Source organism: Anas acuta, chromosome 1 (genome assembly GCF_963932015.1).
Source record: "Anas acuta chromosome 1, bAnaAcu1.1, whole genome shotgun sequence".
In the NCBI taxonomy this organism is placed as follows: domain Eukaryota; kingdom Metazoa; phylum Chordata; class Aves; order Anseriformes; family Anatidae; genus Anas; species Anas acuta.
In genome coordinates, this window is record NC_088979.1 from 51,667,324 (window position 1) to 51,693,769 (window position 26,446).

Below are 26,446 nucleotides of genomic sequence, written 5' to 3' on the forward strand. Positions count from 1 at the left end.
TCTTTTAAATGGTCACTTTTCTCTCCCCCCATCCTTTATTTTCTGACAGTCAGTTTTGCTAAAATGAGTTTTTAGTGCAAGAATTCAATGAAATAATTTGTTTAAGCCTATCCTAGGACATCTTTGAAAAGCTCAGATACAACTACTCAATCAATATTCTATATCACAGAATCACAGAATTGTCTAGGTTGGAAGAGAACTCAAGATCACCAAGTCCAACCTCTGACCTAACCCTAACAAGTCCTCCACTAAACCATATCACTAAGTTCAACATCTAAATGTCTTTTAAAGACCTCCAGGGATGACTCCACCACTTCCCTGGGCAGCCAATTCCAATGCCCAACAACCCTCTCAGTAAAGAAGTTCTTCCTAACATCCAACCTAAAACACCCCTGGTGCAACTTTAACCCGTTCCCCTTCATCCTGTCACCAGGCATGTGGGAGAATAGACCAACCCTCACCTCGCTACAGCCTCCTTTAAGGTATCTGTAAAGAGCAATAAGGTCACCCTTGAGCCTCCTTTTCTCCAGGCTAAACAAACCCAGCCCCCTCAACTGTTCCTCATAAGACTTGTTCTCCAGACCCCTCACCAGCTTGATCATCCTCCTCTGGACTTGCTCTAGCACCTCGATGTCCTTCTTGTAGTGAGGGGCCCAAAACTGAACACAGTACTCAAGGTGTGGCCTCACCGGAGCCAAGTACAGGGGGAAAATCACTTCCCTAGCCCTGCTGGCCACACTGCTTCTTATACAAGCCAGGATGCTGTTGGCCTTCTTGGCCACCTGAGCACACTGCTGGCTCATATTCAGCCGACTATCAACCATCACTCCCAGGTCCTTCTCCGCCAGGCAGCTCTCCAACCACTCATCTCCCAGCCTGTAGCTCTGCTTGGGGTTATTGCACCCCAGGTGCAGGACCTGGCACTTGGCCTTGTTAAACTTCATGTAGTTGACCTCAGCCCATCGGTGCAGCCTATCCAGATCCTCCTGCAGAGCCTTCCTACTCTCAAGCAGATCAACACACGCACCTAACTTGATGCCATCTGCAAACTTACAGAGGGTGCACTTGATGCCCTCATCCAGATCATCGATGAAGATATTAAAGAGGACCGGCCCCAGCACCGAGCCCTGGGGAATGCCACTAGTGACTGGCCTCCAACTGGATTTGACTTCATTCACCATAATTCTTTGGGCCCGGCTATCCAGCCAGTTTCTAACCCAACGAATAGTACACCAGTCCAAGCCACGAGCAGCCGGTTTCTTGAGGAGAATGCTGTAGGAAACAGTGTCAAAAGCCTTACTGAAGTCAAGGTAGACCACATCCACAGCCTTTCCCTCATCCACCCAGCGCGTCACTTTGTCATAGAAGGAGATCATGTTCTTCAAGCAGGACCTGCCTTTCATAAACCCATGCTGACTGGGCCTGATCACCTGGTTGCCCTGTAAGTGCCGTGTGATGACTCTCAAGATAATCTGCTCCATGAGTTTCTCTGGAAATGAGGTCAAACTGACAGGCCTATAGTTCCCTGGGTCTGCCCTCCAGCCCTTTTTGTAGATGGGTGTCATGTTTGCTAGCTACCAGTCAACTGGGACCTCTCCCGATAGCCAGGACTGTTGATAAATGGAAAGTGGCTTGGCCAGCTCGTCCACCAGTTCTCTCAGTATTCTCAGGTGGATCCCATCTGGCCCCATTGACTTGCATACATCCAAGTGCCGTAGCAGGTCGCTAACCATTTCCTCATGGATAGTGAGTGCCGCATTCTGTTCCCCATCCCCTTCCAGCAGTTCAGGGTACCGTGTATCCAGAGAGCAACTGGCTTTGCTGCTAAAGACTGAAGCAAAGAAGGCATTAAGCACCTCCGCCTTTTCCTCATCTTTTGTAACTAAGTTCCCCCCCGCATCTAGTAAAGGCTGGAGATTCTCCTTCAACCTCCATTTTGCGTTGATGTATTTGTAAAAACATTTTTTGTTATCTTTAACGGCAGTAGCCAGATTGAGCACAAGATGAGCTTTGGCCTTTCTACTTTTGTCCCTGCACTGCCTCGCAACATCCTTATAGTCCTCCCGAGTGGCCCACCCTCTTTTCCAAAGATTATAAACCTTCTTTTTTCTCCTAAGCTCAAGCCACAATTCTCTGTTGAGCCAGGCTGGTCTTCTTCTCCGCAGGCTTGTCTTTGGGCACGTGGGACAGACCACTCCCACGCCATTGAGATTTCCTTCTGGAAGAGTGCCCAGCCTTCCTGGACTCCTCTGTCCTTCAGAACTGCCTCCCGAGGGACTCTGCCAACCAGTGTCCTGACCAGTTCAAAGTCGGCCCTCTGGAAGTCCAATACAACAGTTTTACTGGTCCCCTTCCTGGCTCCTCCAAGAATGGAGAAACCCTACCATTTCATGGTCACTCTGCCCAAGACAGTTTCCAACCACCACATTTCCCACCAGTCCTCTGTTTGTGAACAGAAGGTCTAGCAGGGCACCTCCCCTGGTAGGCTCACTAACCAGCTGCATCATGTTACTGTTTGTAAATGCTACCTATTTTCTACTTTGTTGTGTATAGTTTTGCTTTTATAATGCACATATAAACAAGTTTCTTATTTTATGTCATGAAACTAGGACTTCTGCATTCTAAAAAAGAAGAAATAGTGAATTAAATTCACATCAATGAACAGTGTTGCTGGATTGATCCTGATTCTGAACTGTTCTTCAAGACTGAAAGATTTCTGTTAATTTCTCCTATTAGCAGGAGCAGGAAGAACAGGGTTAATTACAAATAAATGGTGTGATGGAAATATTTAATAACTGAGAGCACATGGCCTAACAATACAATGTACTGTTGAAAAATTATCTGTTTTACAAAATAATATAAACTCTCCATAACCTATACACCAGTCATTTTACTCTAGGAGGAAAGTGGTCCCTTTGAAGATTTCAGATAACCTAAACAATAAAATAGTTATGATAATGGAAATCCTGAGCTTGCATGTGCGTGTAAAAGGATTCTGAAAAGACAGACTAATGTACCTGGAATTTTTATGTGTGCTAGCTATAGGAATACATGTGACTTTATAAATATTTATGCAGGGTTCAAAGCCATCTGTCAACAATTAAAGTATATGTCACGTTTAATGACATAGTCTGCATAGATTAGGATTACTATAATTAGAGTATTGCGCACATATTACAGCTGCAAAATGGATGAGCCAGACTTTCTCAGGAATTTCAAAAAAGGCTTTTTCTATGTGATAATATTCTGCATGATGTTTGATTGCATCTGAATAAGTAATGTTGCAGACAAATAACAAAGGCAGCTACTTGAACTTGAAGCTAGTTTTTCTGAAAAAAAGTTACAACCTTATCACACGTACAAAGACCCAATGGGATTTAAAGAATAGTTCTATCAAACCATTCAGAAGACTCTGATTGCAAATGGTTCACTTCTTTATATACCAAGAAAACTGTTCTCAACTAATATAGTATCCCCTCCTCCACCACTTCCATGCTTCTGGAATACCTTAATTCTCTTGAAGTTTTTGAAAAACAGGCATGATGAATTTTGACAAGACTAGGCAGTAGAAAGGTCTATTTCAAGAACAGTTTGGTGGTAAAGAGGATTAAAAAATATAGCCCTTCATATGTGATGAGTCTCAATTCATGCAAAGCAGCCTTGCGTAGCCAGAGGAGTATAGTAATATAGAAGTCACAAAAATAAATGGCAACTCAGGAACAGGAGCAGGGGGTAAATTGTGTGGCAGGAAGGCCTTGTTTGGAAGGAAACGGGAAAACTTTCTCTGTAAGGCTTAAGTGGGGTGTAAATGATGTATGTGAGTTTTTACTAGCTTTCTGATTTAAGGACATACACTGCAAATTAAAAGAAGATATATAGGAGCTTAAGAAAAACTTGGTAAATAATGTAGAAGGCCTCTTCATGTATGCTTTTTCTATGGTATGTTTTGTGGAAAAAAAAATGCAGCAAACTCTTCATAAAGGATTGGTCCAGACACAGTCACAGTTAAGGACTGGTGATATGCTTTTGTAATTGCTACTTGATCTCACTTACCTAAGGAGATTCTCAATTATTAATAATTTTAAGTTTCTGCTCAGTTTATTTCATAGTAGGGGGGGAAATTATTTTTGCACAGATAATCCCTCCCCACCAAAACTACTCTATAATCAACACAGATATAGTTCACTGGGAGATAAATGAACTTTCAAGATTTTTCTTTCATAGTAGTTGAGTTTTTTATTAATTTTTTTAGGTGTCTACTCCCACATCATTTTCTATATCAATTTAGAATGCTTTGATATGAGAAAAAAAATACATGTGCAGCTGTTGTTGATGGAAATGTATTTTTAATGTTTATATTTTGTTAACTACGAGTGATCATTTATAACATATATTATCTGCAGAACAATGGCTAATGCAAAAGTAATGGATTCCTTTTACTGCCTTCTTTTATTTAATTTGGTTTCAAATACTTCTGGGAGTCTACCAATTTTATAAAAATACAGTTTAAATATTTTTTTGTCTTGCTGAAACACTTTTATCTTTTTTTTTTTTTTTTTTTTGAGCCTATTAGATTCTGACATAATGAGATGTGATGAAGTCTCATAGTTTGCTGTAATTCAGTAATTCAGTGATAACTGTGCGTAAGAGTCTCTCTTTTCTCTGACTGCATATATCACTTGTGGTAGCACCTATTGTTTGTGTATGCCTCAGTTCGATTGGAACTAATGGAAGACTGCATAAGCCATTATTCTGTAATCATTCTTTCAGACCTAGACTCTATAAGGATCAATGCTTCACATGCAGATTTAGAAGAATATTCTGTATTCCCAGCTAAGTACAAACCACAACTCTTTTGTGGAGCTAGCCTTCTACAGCAATTATTTGTTGGTAGACTTAAGTGTCTTAGAGGCATACTCTGACATTTATGCAGAGATTTCTGAAATGTTAAGGACTCCTACAAACACAGCTTGTGGCCCAGCTATTTTTTTCCCTGAGCTGCTCACTTCCACTGTGCTGTTGTGGATATCAATGATGTGCACAAATATAAAGTCTACCTCTTTTATGCCACTAGCCATTGTAATTTACTTCCAGTTTGCATTACTTAAGAGTAAAGTAATAGTCCTCTTTAGGACTAAAAGAAAGATGTTTTTTTTCTCCTTGAAGAATTAAGAGTGTCCTGTGTCCTGTTTGTCAATAATTTGTTGATTAGTCTGCATTATATGTTAGGCACCAGTGATAATGGTTCCTATCATCTCTCACTGATTGTACTGATAAACTGTGGGTGAAGTATTTCATGGTGCCATTATTAGTTGTCAGAGAATAGACTTTATAATCATTCATTAGCTTCATGGCTTATTCATGTAACTGAACTGTGGCAGTCAGAATTCCTGTCAGAACAATTCAGCTGCACAGAGCCTGCAAATTGGCACAATATTAGATTGGCATTATACTTGAACAGAAACAACTTTCTTTGCTGTTTTCTGGCTTTCTTATTTCCTGCTGTAATATTATTTCCTGCTTTTCTATTCAGAAACTATTTAATAATCAGAGTGATACAAATTGGGCATGACTGCCCTGTGCTATTCCCCTACATATTTTAGACCGGACTATGGAATACTTTTCTACAGTGTGTCTTAGGAGGAGCTATCATTCCTCACATCTGCGTCTTTCATACTATATTTTAATAATCATGGTTCCAGTGGATTAGTCCAAATTCTAACATCAAAGTAGATGCTTTCAGATGAGTGGTCTCTCTCTTTTTTTTTTTTTTTTTTTTTTCCTTGGTAGGTCATCTTCCATTTCATGTAAGCAAACATTGTTTCCTTTGCTTCTTGATTTCCTTTTTTTCTTTACAAAGATCTGGATAAGTGCTATCTGAAAATGTCATAGATCTGGGGAAAGAACTTCCACTTTGGGAAGTGGCAAAAACGAGGAATTAATTCTCTAACTTCCTTAACATTCCACCAGGCTATAATCCAAGATAACTTTACCCACTGTTGTGTAACAAACGTGCACAGTGCCTCACCTGAATGTAATATACTTTTGATCCGTCAATAGAGCTTATTCAAATTGTAAAATAGTGGATGTGAGGTTAAATTATAATGTCAAAATTGGTAGAAATTATTTCCAAAGCTTTACACAATAATTAAAAAGGATATAATTAGTTAGCCAGTAAATCAAGATGAACAAAGTTCAGTCAGTTCTTTGTATGGAGTAGCTGAATAAGTCTATTGACCTGAATTTATTTGTTGATTTTTTTATACAACCAAATGATACAGATAAAACAGATGATTAAGAAGATGTTGCATGTTTGTTTGTTTGTTTGTTTTTCTTTAAGGCAAAGATCTGTACTGTGTGTCACAACAAAAAAATACTCATTGAATGCTTAGTCAGTTCACAGGATTTTCATGCACTTTGTCAAGCCAGGAGCAAAAGAACATCTGTTACCAGCAGTTTTGGATATCTTTGACTTCCCAGGGCAAATGACCATAGCTGATTTATAACTGAATTAGCAAGGGCTACCTTTTGGCATAATGTGGAATGCAAATAAAACTGCATTCCTTATGTGATGCCTTAATTGTCCTGCATACCTTCTCAACAGTGTGAAATTTTAGGAATCATATAGTCAAATCTTCAATATCTGAATTTGTCTTTCTTGCCAATAGAGCGAAGTAGCTGTGTTCTAAGAATTAGTCTATCTCATTCTAAGATCCCATCTTCTTCTCACTTGTACCAGAATCCACTCACATGGGGTTTGGAAATATTGTGAAGAAGTAATTTTATCATGCTTCTGGTGTGTAAGAGAAAACACTGTGTGAAGCAGTATTGCTTGCTGTGAGCCAGCTCCCCTGATCAGCCACTGAATTACATTCACTGAAATTGGTTCTTTAGATAAATCACCAATTTCCTCACTCACAATAGGGTAGAAATAGGGAATAAGTAGATGTCCTGGCTATTCGTATCCACTCTTACCGAGGGAGAAATGTGTAAAATTCACATGAGAATAAGATCAAGGTAAAATTATTAGCAAATTATCTGCAAAATATTTTCTCTGTCTAGTGGAGGGTGTTATACCAACAACCTTAAAACAAATACAATGAAACAGGTGAGCAGTAAAGAACAGTGAAATAAAAAATGCAAGCAGATCAATGGATCTATAGAAGAGATGCTAAAAATGCTCATAAAATAACTTTAGAAATGTTTTAAATGACATTTTGCTGATGATTCCCCGCTTTCTCCCCCCCCCCCCCCATTGTTGTTGGCCTGTTTTACCTCTTAAATTTATGTTTCCCTTGTTATTTCTCTCATTTATTTCTGTTTGTAGCTATGCTGTCTTCATGGATGGGTGAAACAGGCAAAGAACATTAGTCTCTACACATTAATCATATGTAATATGACTTTGTTCTACTATTTCTACTACCTAGACAGAAAGGAGAGTACAAGCTAGGCTTTAATTTTGCTTACATTGGTTATCTTAGATATGCCTGACTCATTTACTTAATTTTCGGAGAATGACTTAAATTGCAGTGAGAAGTTAGTAAGACACATTTTCGTTGTTGTTGTTGTTAATTTGTTTGTTTGTTTGTTTTTCCCAGAGACCAAAAAAAATTAATACTTTTTGAAATAACCAAATTGATAGTGTGCATAGCTAGGCTAGTAGGAAGTGTATCAAGGGACAAGAGCAAAGCTTTTGCCTCTCTCTTCACTCAAATCTAGTAATAACTGGAAAGAAAATCAGTTGTTCATGACAGAAATCATGTGAGAACCTGAATTGAGGGGTTTTAACTGTACAATGTGCTCCCAGATATGAAGAAGGATTTTTAAAACAGAGAAGACTGAGGCATGAGTATTTTTTTTAGAGAGAAATGCTGTCCTTTTAAATACATATGTAATACTAAGCAGAGGAATAAACTTTAGCATAGTTTATCCTTCTCGTCTGAAGGAGTTCAAAACAGTCGTGCTTCTAGAAATAATTATTCTAGGCTTTATTTGATTAGGTAAATTGGATTTACTGCTGGTCTCCTTTGAGATTCCCTCCACAGGTGTTTAAGGTATGCACATAAATGAAAGAGAAGAAATATTATGACTGAGCTTAGTCCACATTGACTGCAATAGAATATCATTTTTTATTGTTAAAAAATAATAAAATAAAATTAATAAAAAAACAATGTTTCCCCTGAAGGTGTATGATGTGTATGATAAGTAAATGGGATACTAGATTTTTGTTGAAAGGGAACCAGTATCATATCAGTTTCAACAGTGTAAACATAAGCTCCCTCACCTTCCAGTGTTCATCACTCATGAGAGATGAACTCACTTGTAACTTTCTACAAGCACAGGAAATAAAAAAGAATCCAGTTTTCCATTAAACCAAATTTAATTACATGGATTCATACATTTTTGAGAGTGAGAAGGGGCCATTTTTGGTTACTTATTCTGACCTCTTGCATATCCTGGTGTTGAACTTCTGGATTAATTTCTGCTTTAAGACTAAAACCTCTGTCTGAACCAGAATACATACATATGTATATATATAATATATATTATATATCTATATTATAATATAGATAATAAATATATATTTAAGAACTTGAGCACAACTGTTAATAAATTATTTTGATATAGAACAACCCTTGTTTGGTTTATTTTTAATGTACAATATTGATAATGTGGATTCATTTGATTTAATTGAAAGAATAAATCAAAGTTTTTGGTTCATTTGTTATTTTCACATTGGTTAAAAATAACATATTTTTGTTTGTTTGTTTTATTTTGTTTATTCCCTTTTTTAAACACCCCAGTATAACTCAATTCTGTGCCATCCTTTCTGAACAGAGGAAGCAAGACCTGGATTTGGGAGTAATATAACATACCTAATCTAATTTAGTATTCCTATTTCTGTCTTCAAAGCCATCCCATTAAAACCTTTGGCTAGAACACTAGTCTTGATAATTCATAGCCTACTATTTCATAGAACAGAATATTTTATCTTTTAATATGAATGTAATACAATATTTAGACTTGCAAATTTACTTTTGTCTGTTTTATTATAGTATGTATTTAAAAATTCATTCTATTGCCTGGCTTGCCAGATGAGGTACCTTATTAGACAGTTTGCCACTTCTCTTTTTTACTTAGTAGGTCTCGAGTTTTTATAGCAGTGGAAGATTTACCAGCATGGTTTGTGTTTTATACTGCCTTCCAGGTTATTAATGAAAATCCTAAATGATCTGGAAGACCTACCAATCCCTACAGGACTGAACAAAACCCACACATTCCTAGTGATAGAATCATAGAATGTGGACACCTCACGGGTCTGGAAAAGAACTAGGGCCAGTTGCTATGTAACATGGATGCTGTCTGTCTGCTCTAAAGGACACTAGTATGAAGGTGTGAAGGACATGTCTCTATCCATGTGATTTGGCCTCGGGCTAGGGATTAATGCCTTATCCTCTCTTGTTTAGCAGTATAGACACAGAAATGTTACACATTTTTAAATTAAAACTGAAGTATACATGTCCAGATACCACTCTTTTAAACCTGACTGCAAACCAGAGGAAACAAAAAATCAGAATTACCATTCTGTGGAACCTAATGTTTTCCTTTTAAAGCAGATGAATATCAGAGAGACATATCTGAAATTCTGGCTGCTCACTGAAGTTTTCCATCTGTATTGCTAACTTACACACTGTATCTTGTCTTCAGCTATTGCAGAGCAGATCATTTCCTAAATATTATAACTGGGATCTGCGACAAACAGGCAGTGGTGGAAGTCTGGATGAAGAAATCAGTGGAGATTGTGATGATGAAGATGGTTGTGGAGGATCAGGAATTGGAGAAGTAAAAAGAGTAATGAAAATTACAGACTGTAAGTCCATGATTCTGTTTCCTTCATACATTTTAAGAATGAATTTGACTCTTAAATTTTTAAATATTTCCCACTAAGAAATACCACTGAATTATCTTGAAAAAGGTGTGGAAAAGTTGTCTGTATGTTTCCAAGACATACAGGAATAGGACTATAATTATAAGGCTTCTATGAGAACAGTATGGTGATAAGTATTAGTTTCATTATTGCATATGTTAATGCATATTTGCATTATGTACACTGACCTCAACACAGTATTTTAGCCCATTAAAAGTCAATACAATGACATGTTTATGTGAGTTACTGATTTAGCATGAAAAGTATTACTTGGAAGTTTTGCACAGAAATTGTTTCTAATTTGTAATGGAACTATGGCAAAAAGCTAAGATTTAGTTGTGGTAGTTGAATTTCTTAGAAAACTGTTGGAATCAATGTGCTGTAGCCCACTAAGCATCAGTGCCATTAGTACTGCTTACACTTCTTTCCGCCTTGCTTACATTTTAATTTTTTTCCTGAACCATTTTTGTAAGAATTTTGTAAGAAGAATATTTGTAAGACCTTTGTTTATGCATTTCAGCAACATAGAATTATGAGTATGAGCAATTGGGTTGAAGCACAAGTAAGTTGTCTGGTTCTCTGAACTGGTGGTATATTGTGCATCTCTTACTTCTCTTCCAAGTGTAGAAATATAGGCAGAGATGATGGGAATAGATGCCTCCCATCATCAAAATTATATTTTTAAATATTCAGTACTAATAGATAAGAAGTAAAGGCTGTTGTTAATCCCTGAGTTTACCTATATTTACTGAATTTGAGTGTGCTCTGGGTTTCCAAGGATAGGTCCTCTTGACTTGATAGTGAAGAGACAATTTAGAAATTCAGTCGCAGAGAAGTCATACTGCATACTTGCCTAATTCCAATTTAAATAATTGGAGAAATGAGACTCTGAGCATTCTGGGCATGCATTAGCAGGTAAGTCTGCATTCAGCCTAAGATGCTGTTGCACTTCTTCCTATTATACATATTTTCGAGGCCTGCTGATGTTTCTTTAGATGGAATGTTAAGAGGCATTTATTTCCTGAGAGTGGCTTCTTTGCACATATACATGTAAACTCAAAAAAGTAGTTAGAGATCAAATACTTAAAAGCAGATGTACTTTGGACTACTGGATATATTGTATCTATTTGATAATGACACTCAATGGTGTGGACAAACTGTAAAATAGTCTTAGAAATGATTAGGGATATTAAACAAATATTACATTGCAAAAATATTGAATGAATTGCACATTTTTTTACATTCTGCATTTGATTTTTCTTCATATTAATATATTTAATGTAATCTTTTAAAAATGTCAAAATGATAGCTAATTAAACTTTGTATTCTCATTATTTTACGTGCATCTCTGGGATTATAAACTATGTATTAGGCTTGCTGAAGTTTGCATTTAATGCTGTTTCATTCAAACCTTTTCTAAGACACTAGTAAACAAAAATATGAGTCCATAATGTTTTGTATTATGACTTTTATATATTTCTTGATTACTAGTTGCTTGAGTGGCCTGTTGTGAATTATTAAAAGATTCCATGTAGTACGAATTTTGTTACAGTATAGGTCATGAAAATCTTTTTCTTGGGAAATCACTTAAGGGTATACTTCAGATAACAAACTGAAGCTCAGATAATTCTTTTGCATCTCTGGGATATACAAGTAGGATTTTAGGAATTAAAAATGAAGTTGAAAGTCCAAAAAAAAGTAAAATAAACCTATTGTAGTAAGCAAACAAAAATATCTTTTCAAGATTTGTGAGGAACAAGAATGAAAACATTAAGAAATAAATATCCTCACTATTTAATCTGGTGGAAATTTCTTAGCTTCAGATGACTGCTGCTGATTCCAAGCCAAGGCAGATCCTGAATTCCCTATTTCTAAATTGAAATGCTAAATTTATGCTGCCTGTATTGCTTACTGCTTTTGTAAAACATGACTAAGTATCAGGCATGGCCTACCATGGTTAGTTAGTTAGGTAGTTTGTTAGTTCTGATGCTTTTTATACATCCCAGTACATATATATATATATATATTAATTGCATACAAATAGCCATAGATGTCTGACTACTGTATTTATATCTACATGTAAAGTTTTATCTTGGCAAACGCATCTTCCCCTTCCTTTCTGTTATTCCCAGATCTTAGAATCATACACATTCAGAAGACAATGACATGGTCTCAGAAAAGGCAGATACATACCTGCCTTTACATTTTTTACCTCTATACAAAGTAATGTGCTTAGAAGGGATAATTCTGTATCATACTTTATCAGCTTATTTAGATTATGAATTTGTTGGAAACATGATCTTTGCCCTTTGTGAACATCTTTGGAATAGCTAACAAAGGGGAGAGTTGGCTTTGTATAAGGCCCCCAGACTTTACTATAATACCAAATATGTAGCAATCTCCTTTCCTTTCCCGGCTGATTATGAAAAAAATGAAAAGTTGACCAGAAGCAAAAGACTATGAAAAGTTTCTTTGGTAAGGAAAAAAATAACACCATCTGTATGCCTGCATTTACCAGAAGAATATAAAGTAAACTTTCCATGTACATAATGAATCCAGTTAAAATGTGTATGTTACTAAACCACATACATGTATGTTAACAGCCCCTGAAGTTGAAGATGACTTATTTTTCCATTCAGTATTACAGACGTAAGAAGGGTCTTCACTTAGTGTTGGAGAGTGTCAAATTTGTGCTGACAGGCTTTAGACTTTGGAAGACTAATGAAGAGATTTGCTATTTATGACTCAGAAATGATAGCCCTAGGATTACACCAAAGCTTAAAATATGTTGTATTTTGAAAATTTGTTTTTATATCTAACAGTCATTCGGTGTTTCAAAGTCCTACAATTGCTCTGACTGCTTCATTCTTTGCAAATAGCTTTAAAATATAGCAAATTGATGCTGTCTTTTGGAGCTATGGTACAAGTGATAGTGCACTTTAAATGTATAAAATGAACAGTAGTATAAAGTCTTGACACTTCATTTGATAGTTTTATTTTACCCTAACCAGGCAATTCCCACAGGACTATTTCATGTGTCACAATGAATTACCTCCACAAAACAAACAAACAAACAAACAAAAAAACCTTCCTAACTCAAGAGGTATTAACGGCAAATACTTATTATCTATATATTGATTTGAATCTATTTTCAAATAGCTGTGCAAGGAAAAGCTAATCCTGCTATAACTCCTCTGAGGTACTCAATATGTTTTATTAAAATTTTCATAGGACTTACACCAAGACCACAAATTTTTTGAAAAGTGCTGTACCACTTCTTTGCATTTCTTCTTCATCTTTTTAAAATTCAGTGCAGCTATTGCTTAACTACAGTTACAGCCATGTTCAGAGCTCATATATGTAAAATTATGCTTAGTGCTTATTTTATATACAGGCAAATCTTGTCTCTCAACTTGTTGGAATTTTGTCTCATCTGATACTCACCCCGTCTGAGGAAAAAAGTCTCCAAAATGTTTGATTTTTATGACTACTTAATTCATTGAAAGTTATAGTCTTGTTCAGATTATGCAATAGTGAGATAAGTTGGAAAAGGCTTTATGTTTTGACCTCCATATAAAAAGAGGGTACAATAACACACACAAGCTAATCTATGTCTCTTATATGATTTTGTACTGCATTCTCAAGTTGCAGACACTTTTTCTCCTCTTTCACTTACTTCAGTATGATTCACTCCCTTCCCCTTCCCCTTCCCCTTCCCCTTCCCCTTCCCCTTCCCCTTCCCCTTCCCCTTCCCCTTCCCCTTCCCCTTCCCCTTCCCCTTCCCCTTCCCCTTCCCCTTCCCCTTCCCCTTCCCCTTCCCCTTCCCCTTCCCCTTCCCCTTCCCCTTCCCCTTCCCCTTCCCCTTCCCCTTCCCCTTCCCCTTCCCCTTCCCCTTCCCCTTCCCCTTCCCCTTCCCTTCTCCAGTACAATGGTAACAGTGATAAAGCTATCAGCCATTTGTACAGCTGTTTTTCTCAAATGCTTCATCAGCCATTCTCATTCCTATCCTAGAAGTACTGAAATTGACCAGTTACTGTTCACTGAACAAAATAACTAGGCTGAGTACAAATCTTAGCTATACTGTAACACATGATTTCACTGAGGTAATGTTCATTCAAGGTGCTTGACTGGGACATGAAAATTTTAGGCAGCAAAAGTAAATGTGACAAATTGACTGCATTTACCTAGATCTGTGTTTATTATACATGTAAAAAATCCATCTGTCATTACGTAGGTAGGGTTTAAATGAATCATCACAACACTAGACTGAGATAGATTCACTGTAAAATTTTAATCTGAAGAATGAGGATTTACAGTCTGATGTGGAAATGATATACAACCACACAGAATGTCAAACATGAAAAGAAGAGACTCTAGATGATTATTAAACCTCTAAACAATAGAGATCTTTAATCATAAAACATAAACTTAATCCATATTTTAACTCATATCGATGCAGATTTAAGAATACATGTATACAAATTATATAGGTTAAAGCATTCTGATTAGCAATAATTGCTTTAATGATCTGACTTTTGGAAAATGACTTATCCAAAAATGTTTTTTTAGGGTTTTCTATTTGCAAAGTCCAATCTGAATCTGATGATTTACTTCAAAATATTTCAGTGCTTCTGTCACAGATATTTAACTTGTTGTCTGGTGTTTTTGAATGCATATTTATCCCAGCATATTGGAAGAAAAATATCTTTGTTCAAGAAAGAAAGTCATGTTAAAGTAGTAGGAATATCATCCACTAGCATTTTTTGCACGTCACAGGTCACTTTCCTTAAATATTTATTGTCTAATTAAAAAAGGAAGACAAAAACTAAGTAGATAACTCCGAAAGTTATACTTCCAGTCATAAATTGATGGTGTCACATGGTGTCACATAACACAGTGAATCTGTTCTTGTGTTTTCTGGCCAATCTGTTCTGCTATTTCTACCCCTTTCACCATCCTCGGCTCCAAAAATGAAGCAGTACTGTGGTCCAAACCATCATGGAAGCAGTGTGGTGAAGGGCTTCTCAGTAGATTTCTGACTGTCTTGGGACTCAAAGATTTACGATTAATGGTATTCACCAGATAGTGAAAGCACTAAAATCTCTGTTATGATGTTTGCCATCTGTTACATTGTTTTAAAGTCTAATCTGCATTCTCTATTACTTCAGTAAAGGGAGAGCACCTTTATGCCTAGGTACGGTTTCAGGTTTTATTTTAATACACAACAGTCTTCTTAATCCCCCACTGTTAATGTGAAATGCTCTTATTCAGATTTTACATTGTGTTTTATGGAATGAGTATGATTAACCATTTATTGTTTAGCTAGAAGAACTGATATTTAACAATAGTTCTTGTTGTATGTTGATGGGATTGAACTGCATTTTAACCTAATGGCATTTAATGGCATTTTAAGCTTATGAAATTCTTCAGTAGTTGACTTTGTTTATTCCCTGTCTAATAATTCTGTTGATAGTTGGTGGGTTATCTTTGAGAGAATGTTTAAAAGATGATGGTGGAGGAGGATCAGAAAGATGAGGGATCTTACGGAACAATTCATTCCATTTTGAAATGCAAGAAAAGGATGCATTGCCCCACTGTAACACCCACTGTGACTTCCTCATTAATTCCAGGCAAAAACATACGTTCACACAGAAGCGTTTTTACCCTCATGTAAATGGACTACCGTTCAGAATCAATTTTATAGTCCACAGTGGGAGTCAGCATAGTAGTCACTGTCATGTCTGTTCTGAGCAAGGACTGTATCTGTAACTGCCAGTCTGGTGAAACAAGCAAACAGTGTATTACTTCTTCATTCAGTATGTAACTTGTTGTCTCAAACAGCGCAAGGTTCTCTACATATCTGGAAGGCCAGAATTTAGGTTGTTCTATTTTCCCCTCTCTGACCAAGGAAACAGCCTGAAGGGTACTCCAGCTGATGTGAAGGAAAATTTAGAAGTGAATGAATCCATAGAAAGGAGTGAGCATTCTTTTCTGCCCTGTTAATTGGAACCCCACTATTTTCCAGATTGATAAATTAACCTTTTACTGCTCCAGTACCACATAAAGTGAATATCTCCAGGATGCCAACTTTATTCTTATATAGCCCATTAATTTAAAAGTAGTTCATACGATACACAAGCTACATCATACCTTGACCAAACAATATAATTTTCTGTATTTCTCTGACTATTCCAAAAAGAGCTCCTAAAGAGCTGTAACCTTCACAAGGAGAACTCAGAACACAAAGGACGTGATAGAGTGTATCCTCTGTGCTCTATTTCGGAAAGCATAAAGCAGTTTTTTGGAAAGCTACTAAAAACTGAGGAGTAATAAGGCTGAATTTGTTCAAGAGGCAGGTGGTTGAACACTAAGGGTAACTCTTCTGTAAGAGTAACACTGGCTACTTTCCTTCTGCTGCAGAAAGCCTTCAGGCCATTCTCTATCCAGATAAATAGTTATAACAACTATTAGCTTATTCCTTTTCCTCAGGAAATGTAGAAGAATGAATAAGGAAGCAATATATCTTGGTACTTTGCTGGAAAGTTTGTCTCTTTACTGGTAACTGTGAATATGAATATTAAGACATGGGTTGCAGTGAAATAATATGTGCAGTAAAAGACTCCAATTTTCTGGTAACTTCAGAATTAGTGGTATTTTTATAGGGTAAAATATAACCTCATGTTATTAATGCAGGTAATTTGTAATAATTACACTGCTCTGATGCACTGTGTTTTAGACTAGTGAGTATACTTGTTAAATGCTTTTTGATAACTTAGAGCCTTTGAAAAGTAATTGTGCTTTTTTGTTTGCATTTGTGGTAGTTCGTCAAAATTTAATCTTCCTACTGAGTATAACATATCAATACCAGACAATGCACTGTTGAAATGTACAAGATTTTCATTAGCTGACTTTATTTCAGCCTCTGTGTGAATTCCCTCAACAAATTTTACATAAACCTACCCTTTATTTGTTTTTGAAGTAATGATCCAACTTGACAGCTCAGCTTTAATCCATTAATCAAGTTAAATTCATTACACAAGATGTACAGATGTTGACTCCTGACAAATGGTTGTGTTCAAGTGGCAGAGTTGATACTCTTTAAATAGGAAGCAATTCAAAATTGAAATCACAGAATCATAGAATATCCTGAGTTTGTAGGGACCCACAAGGATCATGCAGTCCAACTCCCGACTCCACACAGGACCACCCAAAAATCAGACCATATGACCGAGAGCAATGTCCAAACACTTGTGAACTCCAGCAGGCTTGGTGCCTCTTCCCTGGGGAGCCTGTTCAGGGCCCGACTTCCCTCTGGGTGAAGAACTTTTTCCTAACATCCTGCCTGACCCTCTCCTGTCCCAGGTCCATACCATTCCCTCAGGTCGTGTCACTGTCCCCAGAGAGCAGAACTCAGATCCTGCCCCTCTGCTCCCCTCGTGAGTGTGTTGGGTCTGTCTGGGATGGAGTCACCTTTTCCCTGCAGCAGCCCACACTGTGCTGTGCTCTGCACTCGTAGAACAGCACTGATATCACTCCAGTGTTGTGTCTATTGCTGCATAGTGCTGGCACAGCATCAGGACTCCTTCCCAGCCCCCAAGAGCCAGAAGGCGGGGGGTGGGCAAGTGATGGGGAGGGGACATCGCCAGGGCAGCTGACCTAAACCAATCAAAGGGATATTCCATAACACCTGATGTCACACTCAGCAATAAAAGAGGGGCTCCCATGGGGTAGGGGGATGTTCCTCCTGAACAACCACTACATGTTTTGAGGCCCTGCTTCCCAGGACGTGGCCAAACATCGCTCGTTGATGGAAGTAGAGAATATATATTTTTTTTCCTTCTCTCTGTGCTTCCACGTGGACTTATTGTTTCTTTTGCTTCTTTTCTTCCCATTCCCTTTCCCTTTAATTAAACCTTACTCATCTCATACCTTGAGTTGTCTGGGTTGTATTTTCTCCCCCTTCCTCTTTGAGGAGAGGGAGAGTAAGAGAGTGGTAGTAGTAGAGCTCGGCTGCCCACCTGAGTAAAACCACCACAGTGAGGAAGCTGCAGGCTGCCATGAGGCCTCCCCTTAGCATGCTCTGGTCTGAACAAACCACATGACTTAGCTGCTCCTCATAAATCTTCCCCTCCAGAACATCTTTGGCTTCTTTTCAACATCTTTGTTGACCTCCTTTGGACACTCTCTAACAGTTTTATATCTTTCTTACACTGTATCACCCAAAACTGTAAGCACTGCTTAGAGTGACACCAGCACAGAGTACAGCAGGAGTGGAAAATGTCATCATTTGTTTTTCTAAATAGATAATATGAACATGTCAGTATACCTTTTAGTAAAATAAGATGCAAGGAAGTTATCTTTTAATTTATCTCAGTTTTCACATGATACTTCAAATGGAATTGCTTTATTCTTTCATGACTTCATGTCTATACATTCAATGGATTTACCTGCTCAAACTTCATAGTCTGGGGGTGGGCTGTATGTAGTCCACAAGTGAGATTTTATCATGGAAATCACTGGAACTTGGGTATCACTGTGGCTTTTTTTGTTTATGTTTCAGTAATTTATATCATTTGTATTTCTGTGCCAACATTTGTAACATGCATACAGAAAAAAACTTCATATATGTTGACAATACGTGTCTTCTTTCTGAAATAAAATACTGATTTAGTGAAATGTACATTTTTCACAGGAATGTACTGATTACAGTAAGTCCTTCTCTTCAAAAGACTTTCAGTTCCTGAAAGACAAGGGTAAGAGAGAGAGAAGAGATTTATGGCAGTTTTACTGTGGCAAGGAAGGATGAGATAACAATAGCCTTCCAGTTAATATTAACCTATGATGACTTTATTGATGTATTATGTAATATGATTACACTCATGTTATTTACTAATCCAGTACCTTCAAATGAGCCAGTGGAAAACTGATTAAGGTTAGTCCTTCAAAAAGCAGCATAGAATCAGAGAATGGCCAAGGTTGGAAGGGACCTCTGAAGATCTAGTCCAACCCCCATGCTGAGATGGATCACCTAGAGCACATTGAGCAGGATGGCATCCAGGTGAGTTTTGAATATCTCCAGAGAAGGAGAATCCACTACCTCTCTGGGCAATCTGTCCCAGTGCTCTGTCTCCCTTACAGTAAAGAAGTGCCTCCTTATATTGAGCCAGAACTTCCTGTGCTTCAGTTTGTGCTTGTTGCCTCTTGTCCTCTAGCTGGGCACAACTGAAAAGAGACTGTCTCCATCCTTTCAACATCGTCCCCTCAGATATTTATACACATTGATGAGGTCTCCCGTCAGTTTTCTCTTTTCCAGGGTAAATAGGCCCAGTTCTCTCAGCCTGTCCTGATATGACAGGTGCTCCAGTCCTCTAATCATCTTAGCCTTCCTTTGAACTCACTCCAGTAGTTCTATGTCTCTCTTGTAGTGGGGAGCCCAGGAATGGACACAATACCCCAGGTGTGGCCTCACCAGGGCTGAGTAGAGGGGGAGGATCTTGACCTGCTGGCAACGCTCTTGCAAATGCACCCCAGGATACCATTGGCCTCCTTGGCCACAAGGGCACATTGCAGACTCATGGTCAGCCTGCTGTCCACCAGGATTCCTGTACACCAGGACTTCCAGATCTCTCTCTGCAAAGCTGCCCTCCAGCAGGTCACCCCCTGTCCCGTCCCCCCCCCCATCCCTGCTTGTACTGGTGCTTGGGGTTATTAGTCCCTACATTCAGGATCCTGCACTTGCCCTTGTTGAACTTGATGAGGCTCCTCTCAGCCCGTTCCTCCAGCCTGTCGAGGTCCCCCTGAATGGCACAACAGCCCTCTGGGGAATCAGCCACTCCTCGGAGCTTTGTGTCGTCAGCAAACTGGCTGAGGGTGCACTCCATTCCATTGTCAAACTCGTTGGTGAGTAAGCTGAACAACGCTGGACCCATTGCTGCACGCTGGGGACACCACTAGCCTAAAACTGGATTCTGCACCTCTAGGCATAACCCTCTGAGCCCTGCCATCCTGACAATTGCCAATCCACCTCACTGTCCACACATCTAGGCCACATTTCTGAGCTTGTCTATGAGGATATTGTGGGAGACAGCATCAAAAACCTTGCTCAAGGCCTTGCTCAAGGTCTACCTCAAGGTACACCAAATCCACTGCTCCCCCCTCACCTACCCAGCTAGTCATCTCATCATAGAAGGCCCAAGCAGCTTGTGCCCAAGTACATTGTCTCCCATCTTTACTTATTATAAGGCTGTTTCACTCTGGTCCAAAGACTCTTTAGTTTGGATAGATGAGGGAAAACTGTAGGGAGATAATAATCAGGCTGTTTCTGCAGCTGTGGTTAAAGTCATTCAGCTAGTATGTGGGGTGGAAATAAAACAACCACTTCACCAGTGTCTGATGGGAATTTAGGACTTTGTTTTCATGATTTTTTTTTTAACTTTTTTAACTGTGTATCTGAGATATGCAAAAACAAATCAAGATACACTGCTCATTTATGGAAAGCCTGGTCAATTACAGAATATTACCATACTATGGCTAATACCTGTTACATTTTGAATAAATTCTGATCAGGTTCTTTCTGAAGTCAGTAAGCATCATTTCACTGACTTCATAGGAGCTTGTATTTTCCTGAGAAAACACATTCTGACTTTAGCAGGAGTTCTAACATTATTTCACTGAATCACATTTGTTATTATTTTTAATCCATTTTTTTTTTAAATGTAGTTTATAATAATGTATTATGGATCTGAAAAGAAGAATTTTTATGACTGTTGGGATCACTGTATCATAGAATCATAGAATGGTTTGGGCTGGAAGGGGCCTCAAAGATCATCTAGTGCTATCCTGCCCTGCCATGGGCAGGGACACCTCCCACTAGACCAGGTTGCCCAAAACTCCATCCAACCTGACCTTGAACACTTCCAGAGATAGGGCATCCACAGCTTCTCTGGGAAACCTCTTCCAGTGCCTCACCACTCTCTGAGAAAAGATTTTCTTCCTTGTATCTTTTCTAAACCTAGTCTCTTTTAATTTAAAGCCATTCCCTCTTATCCTAATACTTCAGTCCCTGACAAAGATTTCCTCCCCAGCTTTCTTGTAATTCCCTTTAGGAACTGGAAGGCTGCTATAAGGTCTCCCCAGAGCCTTCCTTCTCCAGACTGAACAATCCCAACTCCCTCAGCCTGTTTTCATAGGAGAGGTGGTCCAGCCCTCTGATTATCTTTGTGGCACTCCTCTGGACTTATTCTAATATTTACAAGTCTGTCTTGCGCTGTAGACCCCAGAGCAGAATGCAGAATTCCAGGTAGGGTCTTAAGAGAGCAGAGTAGATAGATGCTCTCACAAGTCACATCCCTCATCCTGTCATTAAGGGGTAAGACTTTTGCAGAACCTAAACCCCCTTGCGTTCCAGCTTTTACTTGGATATTAGAGGGGCTGGGTGTGGCTGGGCTTAAATTCTCAGTGATGCGCAATTTGGCAATATAGGTCAGGTCCCATTCAATATATTAAATCATCAGGATCATGGATGCACAAATAGCACAATATTGCAGTACTGTAAGTCTGGTTGCATTAATTATATTGAATTATGATCACAGATGCACAAACAGTGCAATACACTTTCTGTCTAATAAATGGCTTGTGTGGTTTATTGAAGCAACAGGATTACAGGTTCTTTTGGATTCACAGTGATACTGGATTCACACTGTCTGCAAAGCACATGCAAATACCAAGAATATGACAAACACAACCAACTACACATGTGCTAACTTATGAAACAACTCTATAGAGAATGCTAAATTTCCCGGGGAACCACTCGGAATAACCAATACTTCCAATCTCACCCCATAGTCATCCTTTGCGGGGGGGAGGGGGGGGGATGTGAGGCTCAGCCCATTGCTTGATCCCAGAATTCAGCAATCTCCTTCCAACTTGTGTGTAATGGTTTCTTCCCTGACATTTTCTCCTTTTGAGCTGTTTTTTATACTATTTTATTACTTTTAGGTGGAGCTTGAGTCATACCCGTCTTTGTTGTGGTTGGTATAATTTTTTCTTGCTTTTGTTTTAAAGGAGGTCTCTTCCAACCTAGACAATTCTGTGATTCTGTGTGATTCTGTATAGGCTCAGAGAAATTCAGAGTGCATGCTCTGTGAGGGGTGGTCTCGCCTTGGAGGCAGGTAGCCTTTGTGATGTGTTTTGGCATTATAATATTATAATGAGCAAAGTTCACCCAGTTCACCCAGAGACACGATCTGGTTTTCAGTTAAGCTCAGGGCTGGCCACACAGTCTATCAGTTCCATAGTACTATCAGGTTCCCCATGCCTACAGTGATAACAAAGAGCCTGGCCACAGTGTTTTCACTCTACTCCACCCCCTGTACTCTCTCTCTTAGAGTCAGGACACCAAGCTCCCTTGCTATTATCAATACCTAAGGTTGCAGGTTATGTCACCAAGGGGACTGTCATGGAAGAGATTGCTTGAATATCTGATGCACCTCACCCTGGAAGTTTCCTCAATGTTGAACATTCTCTTAAGATGTGGACATACATTTAGCCTCAATAAGTCACCTCTAGCAATTATTCCACAACCTGCTGGCCCTGCTTCTTTTGATGCAGCCCACAATAAGGTTGGCTTTCTGGGCAGCAAGTGCACACTGCCAGCTCATGTCGAGCTTCATATCAACCAACACACACAGGTCTTTCCTATCAGGGCTGCTTTCAATCCATTCTCTGCCCACACTATGTTTGTGCTTGGGATTGTCTCACCTCAGATGCAGAACCTTGCACTTGGCATTGTTGAACTTCATGAGGTTTTCTCAGGCCCACCTCTCTGTTCTTCTGGATGGCATCCCATCCTCCAGCATGTCATCCACACCACACAGCTTGGCGTAACCTGCAAACTTGCAGAGGGAACACTCAATCCCACAGTCCATGTCACTGACAAATATGTTAATACCGGTCCCAATACTGACTCCTGAGGAGCACCACTCATCGCTGATCTCCACTTAGACACTGAGCCTGTGACCACAACTCTTTGAGTGCCACCATCCAGTCAATTCCTTTCCCACCAAGTGGTCCACCCATTAAATCCATGTCTCTCCAATTTAGGGACAAGAATATTATGGGGACAGTGTCAAATGATTTGCACAAGTCCAGGTAGATGATGTCAGTTGCCCTTCCTCTGTCCACCAATGCTGTAACCCCACTGTAGAAGGCCACCAGATTTTTCAAGCATGAGCTCCCTTTAGAGAAGCCATGTTGGCTGTCACTAATCACCTCCTTATTTTCCATGTCCCTTAGCATAGATTTCAGGAGGAACTGCTCCATGATCTTGCCAGACACAGAGGTGAGTCTGACTGCCCTGTAGTTCCCTGAGCCTTCTTATTTTTCCCTATTGAAAATGGCTTTTCTCTTTCCTGTCTTCCAGTCAGTGGGAAGTTCATTGGACAGTCATGACTTCTCAAATATGGTGGATAGTGGTTTAGCAGTTTCATCCACCATTTCTTTCAGGACCCATGGTTGCATATCATCAGGTCCCATGGACTTGTGCACCTTTGGGTTCCATAGATAGTCTTGAAACTGATCTTCTTCTACACTGGGCAGTTAGTTGATCATTTTTCCAGTCCTTGCCCTTGCCTTTTGGGGCCTGGGCCATGTTGCTAGAGCTCATTTCAGTGAAGTCTCAGGCAAAATAGTCATTGAGTACCTCAGCCTTCTCAATATCCTGGGTGACCAGGTCTCCCAACCCGTATCCAAAACATCTTTATTCTACTAAGTTCTTACACAAATTCTGTGAAATAAAATTTGTATTATTTCCCTTGTACAAAATAAAAATGAGCATGAGGTTTCTCACAAAAATGCTTACACATATAACATAATTAATAGATTTTTAAAATATATATTTGATCTATACAAATAAAAATATTCATATGGGAAAATAAAACAAAATGAACAAACAAACAAACACACACAAAAACCAGACCAGTGTTGATATTTCATTTCTCATACTTTCTGTGATAGCTTTTATGATCTGTTTTTTATGCCTCTTTTACTCCTCTATTGTGTTCCTACTTTACTGACATAATGCCTCAAAGAAAATGTCTCAAGGAAAAAGCTGCTTTTTTTTTTTTTTTTTTTTGGTGGAAACAGACTCTTCTTATTACTTTGAGGGAAAGGAAATATAAGGCTAGCCTCTATGAATTTTTAAAGGATCAACATATTCTAGTAACATTTCCCTCATCCGTGCAGTTAGCTACTTAATGTTACAATAGAAACCCTACATTCTTACTACCTGTCGTGGTTTAACCCGGCCGGCAGCTAAACACCATGCAGCCGTTCGCTCCCCCTCCCCCTCCCTCTCTGGGACAGGGGAGAGAAATGGAAAATGAAGCCCATGAGTTGAGATAAAGACAGTTTAATAAGACAGGAAAATAATAATAACAATAATAATAATAATAATACAATGGTGATAATAGTACTACTACTAATAATATGTACAAACAAGTGATGCACAATGCAACTGCTCACCACCCGCTGACCAATGCCCAGCCTAACCCCGAGCAGTCTGGCCCCCTCCCCCGGCTAGCCACCCCTATATTTTGTTTAGCATGACGTCAGATGGCATGGAATACCCCTTTGGCTAGTTTGGGTCACCTGTCCTGGGTCTGTCCCCTCCCAGTTCTTACTTCACCCCCAGCCTGCCTGTTGGCAGGACAGAGCAAAAGGCTGAGATGTCCTTGGCTTAGTATAAGCACTGCTCTGCAACAATTAAAACATCGGGGTGTTATCAGCACTCTTCTCATCCCAAGCCAAAACACAGCATTCCACCAGCTACTAGGAAGAAAATTCTGTTCTAACTGAAACCAGGACACTACCAAAAATCTAAATATTAATGTTGGATGATAGCTATACACAACTGTTCATTTCTGTTTTCCTCAGCATTTAATCCTACTTTAAGCATAACAGATTTTTCTTACTTCATACTAGCCGTTGGTAACGTAAACATCTATGCCTGAATTTAGCTTTCTTTTATTGTCACTGGAAAGGAATAAATATATTTCACTGGAAACAAGTAAATATGTGACGATACAATTCATTAGTTGTTAAGCAACTCTATTAGGATGAAAACTGCGACCTAGAATCCTATGTCTCTCAAATGATTGTCAAAGGACAGAAGCCTTGGTAGCTCAAGTAAAGATATCTAGTTAGTTAGACAAATCCTCCCCTAAGTTAGGTTCCTTTGCTTTCACTTTGGTTTTAATTTAATTGTATTTATTTTTATGTAAGAGTTAAATATTTTTCAATGTATGTTATGATTTTATCATAATGATCACTAATGACTTTATGATCGCAACATAAAGCAGAGGAGCTACTTGGAAATACAGGCAATAATGTCTGTAAAATGGGATTCAGATTGTTTGAAAAGACTAATTTTGTAGGAGAAGAAATCTATTTTTTTCCATCATATGTGATGGGGATAATGGTTACTGGAGCAAAAGATGTATGAGTGGCTTTGAATCCCATGGTATATTTGGTTTTCAAAGCGTCTTGGTGTCTGTTTTATCTTTTTCTCATTCTAGATTTGAAATACAGATAAATAGATGTTAAATCTACAGCAAACTAAAACTATCAAGACCACTAAATTAAAAATGAACTATTTCACTGAATTAAAAAGGAACAGTAAAACACTTTTTGTCTGCTTATGAGAATCTGTTTCATTCTCAAAACTGAATCACATCAGACCTTTTTCTTTCAATCTATTTTTGAACAGGTTGTAACCACGATAAATGTCACATCTGTATAATCAAAGATTATAATGAAATAGTGAAATGAAAATGAAAAATCAAAGTATAATGAAAAGTAGTCTCTCTGCATGGCATGGGTGTCTTCAGTCTTCACTATATTTGTTTAAAAAATCAAAGTATATGATCTCAAGAGTTTCTTTTGCAACATGTGCAGAGACTTACATTAATTTCATATTTGTGTCTTCTACTATTACAAATTACAAATCCAATGCCTTGAATAATCTGTTTATTGATAATTCATGTTCAGATCATTTTAAACTTTTTAAATAAGAGAGAATTAATCAATTTTTGTTTGTCACAAAACTTTTTTTTTTTTTTTTTACAAATAACATGAGATAGGAATATGATTCTAGACTTAGTTTTTAAAATTTGCAAAAGGTGTGTTATTATCAAACAAAAATTCTGCAAAAGTTTCCCCCAAAATGTTGAATCTACTCTATAGTCATACTTATGACCTACGTATTCCAAAGCAATGTATCCACAGGACAGCAACTGAGCTTCCCTTTTCTTTTGTTCTTTTAAAGGGAAGTGGCTAGAGGTCAGTGTAATTCCAATCGGACCTACAAATTTGATGCATGCTTGCTAGAATTAGTCTTCTAACAGGCATGAGTACTATTTTGTACTTTCTGGGAAGAAATGCAGAGAAAGAGTGTTCTGTTTTGTCCCGATCCTCTGGGAAGATTTCCACTCTAGATCAGACACCTAATTGTAGGGGTGGAAC

General features: G+C 38.4%; 1 protein-coding gene across 2 annotated transcripts in view; it reads left to right on the forward strand.

The window, feature by feature from the left end:
• The window catches only part of GPC5 (glypican 5), a 730,379-nt gene that overhangs the window by 389,320 nt on the left and 314,613 nt on the right, over positions 1 to 26,446 (forward strand). For both annotated transcript variants that reach the window (XM_068676960.1, XM_068676961.1), the window contains exon 7: positions 9,709 to 9,871. In XM_068676960.1, the coding sequence (XP_068533061.1) occupies positions 9,709 to 9,871 (163 nt within the window). The remainder of the gene's footprint in view (positions 1 to 9,708; positions 9,872 to 26,446) is intronic.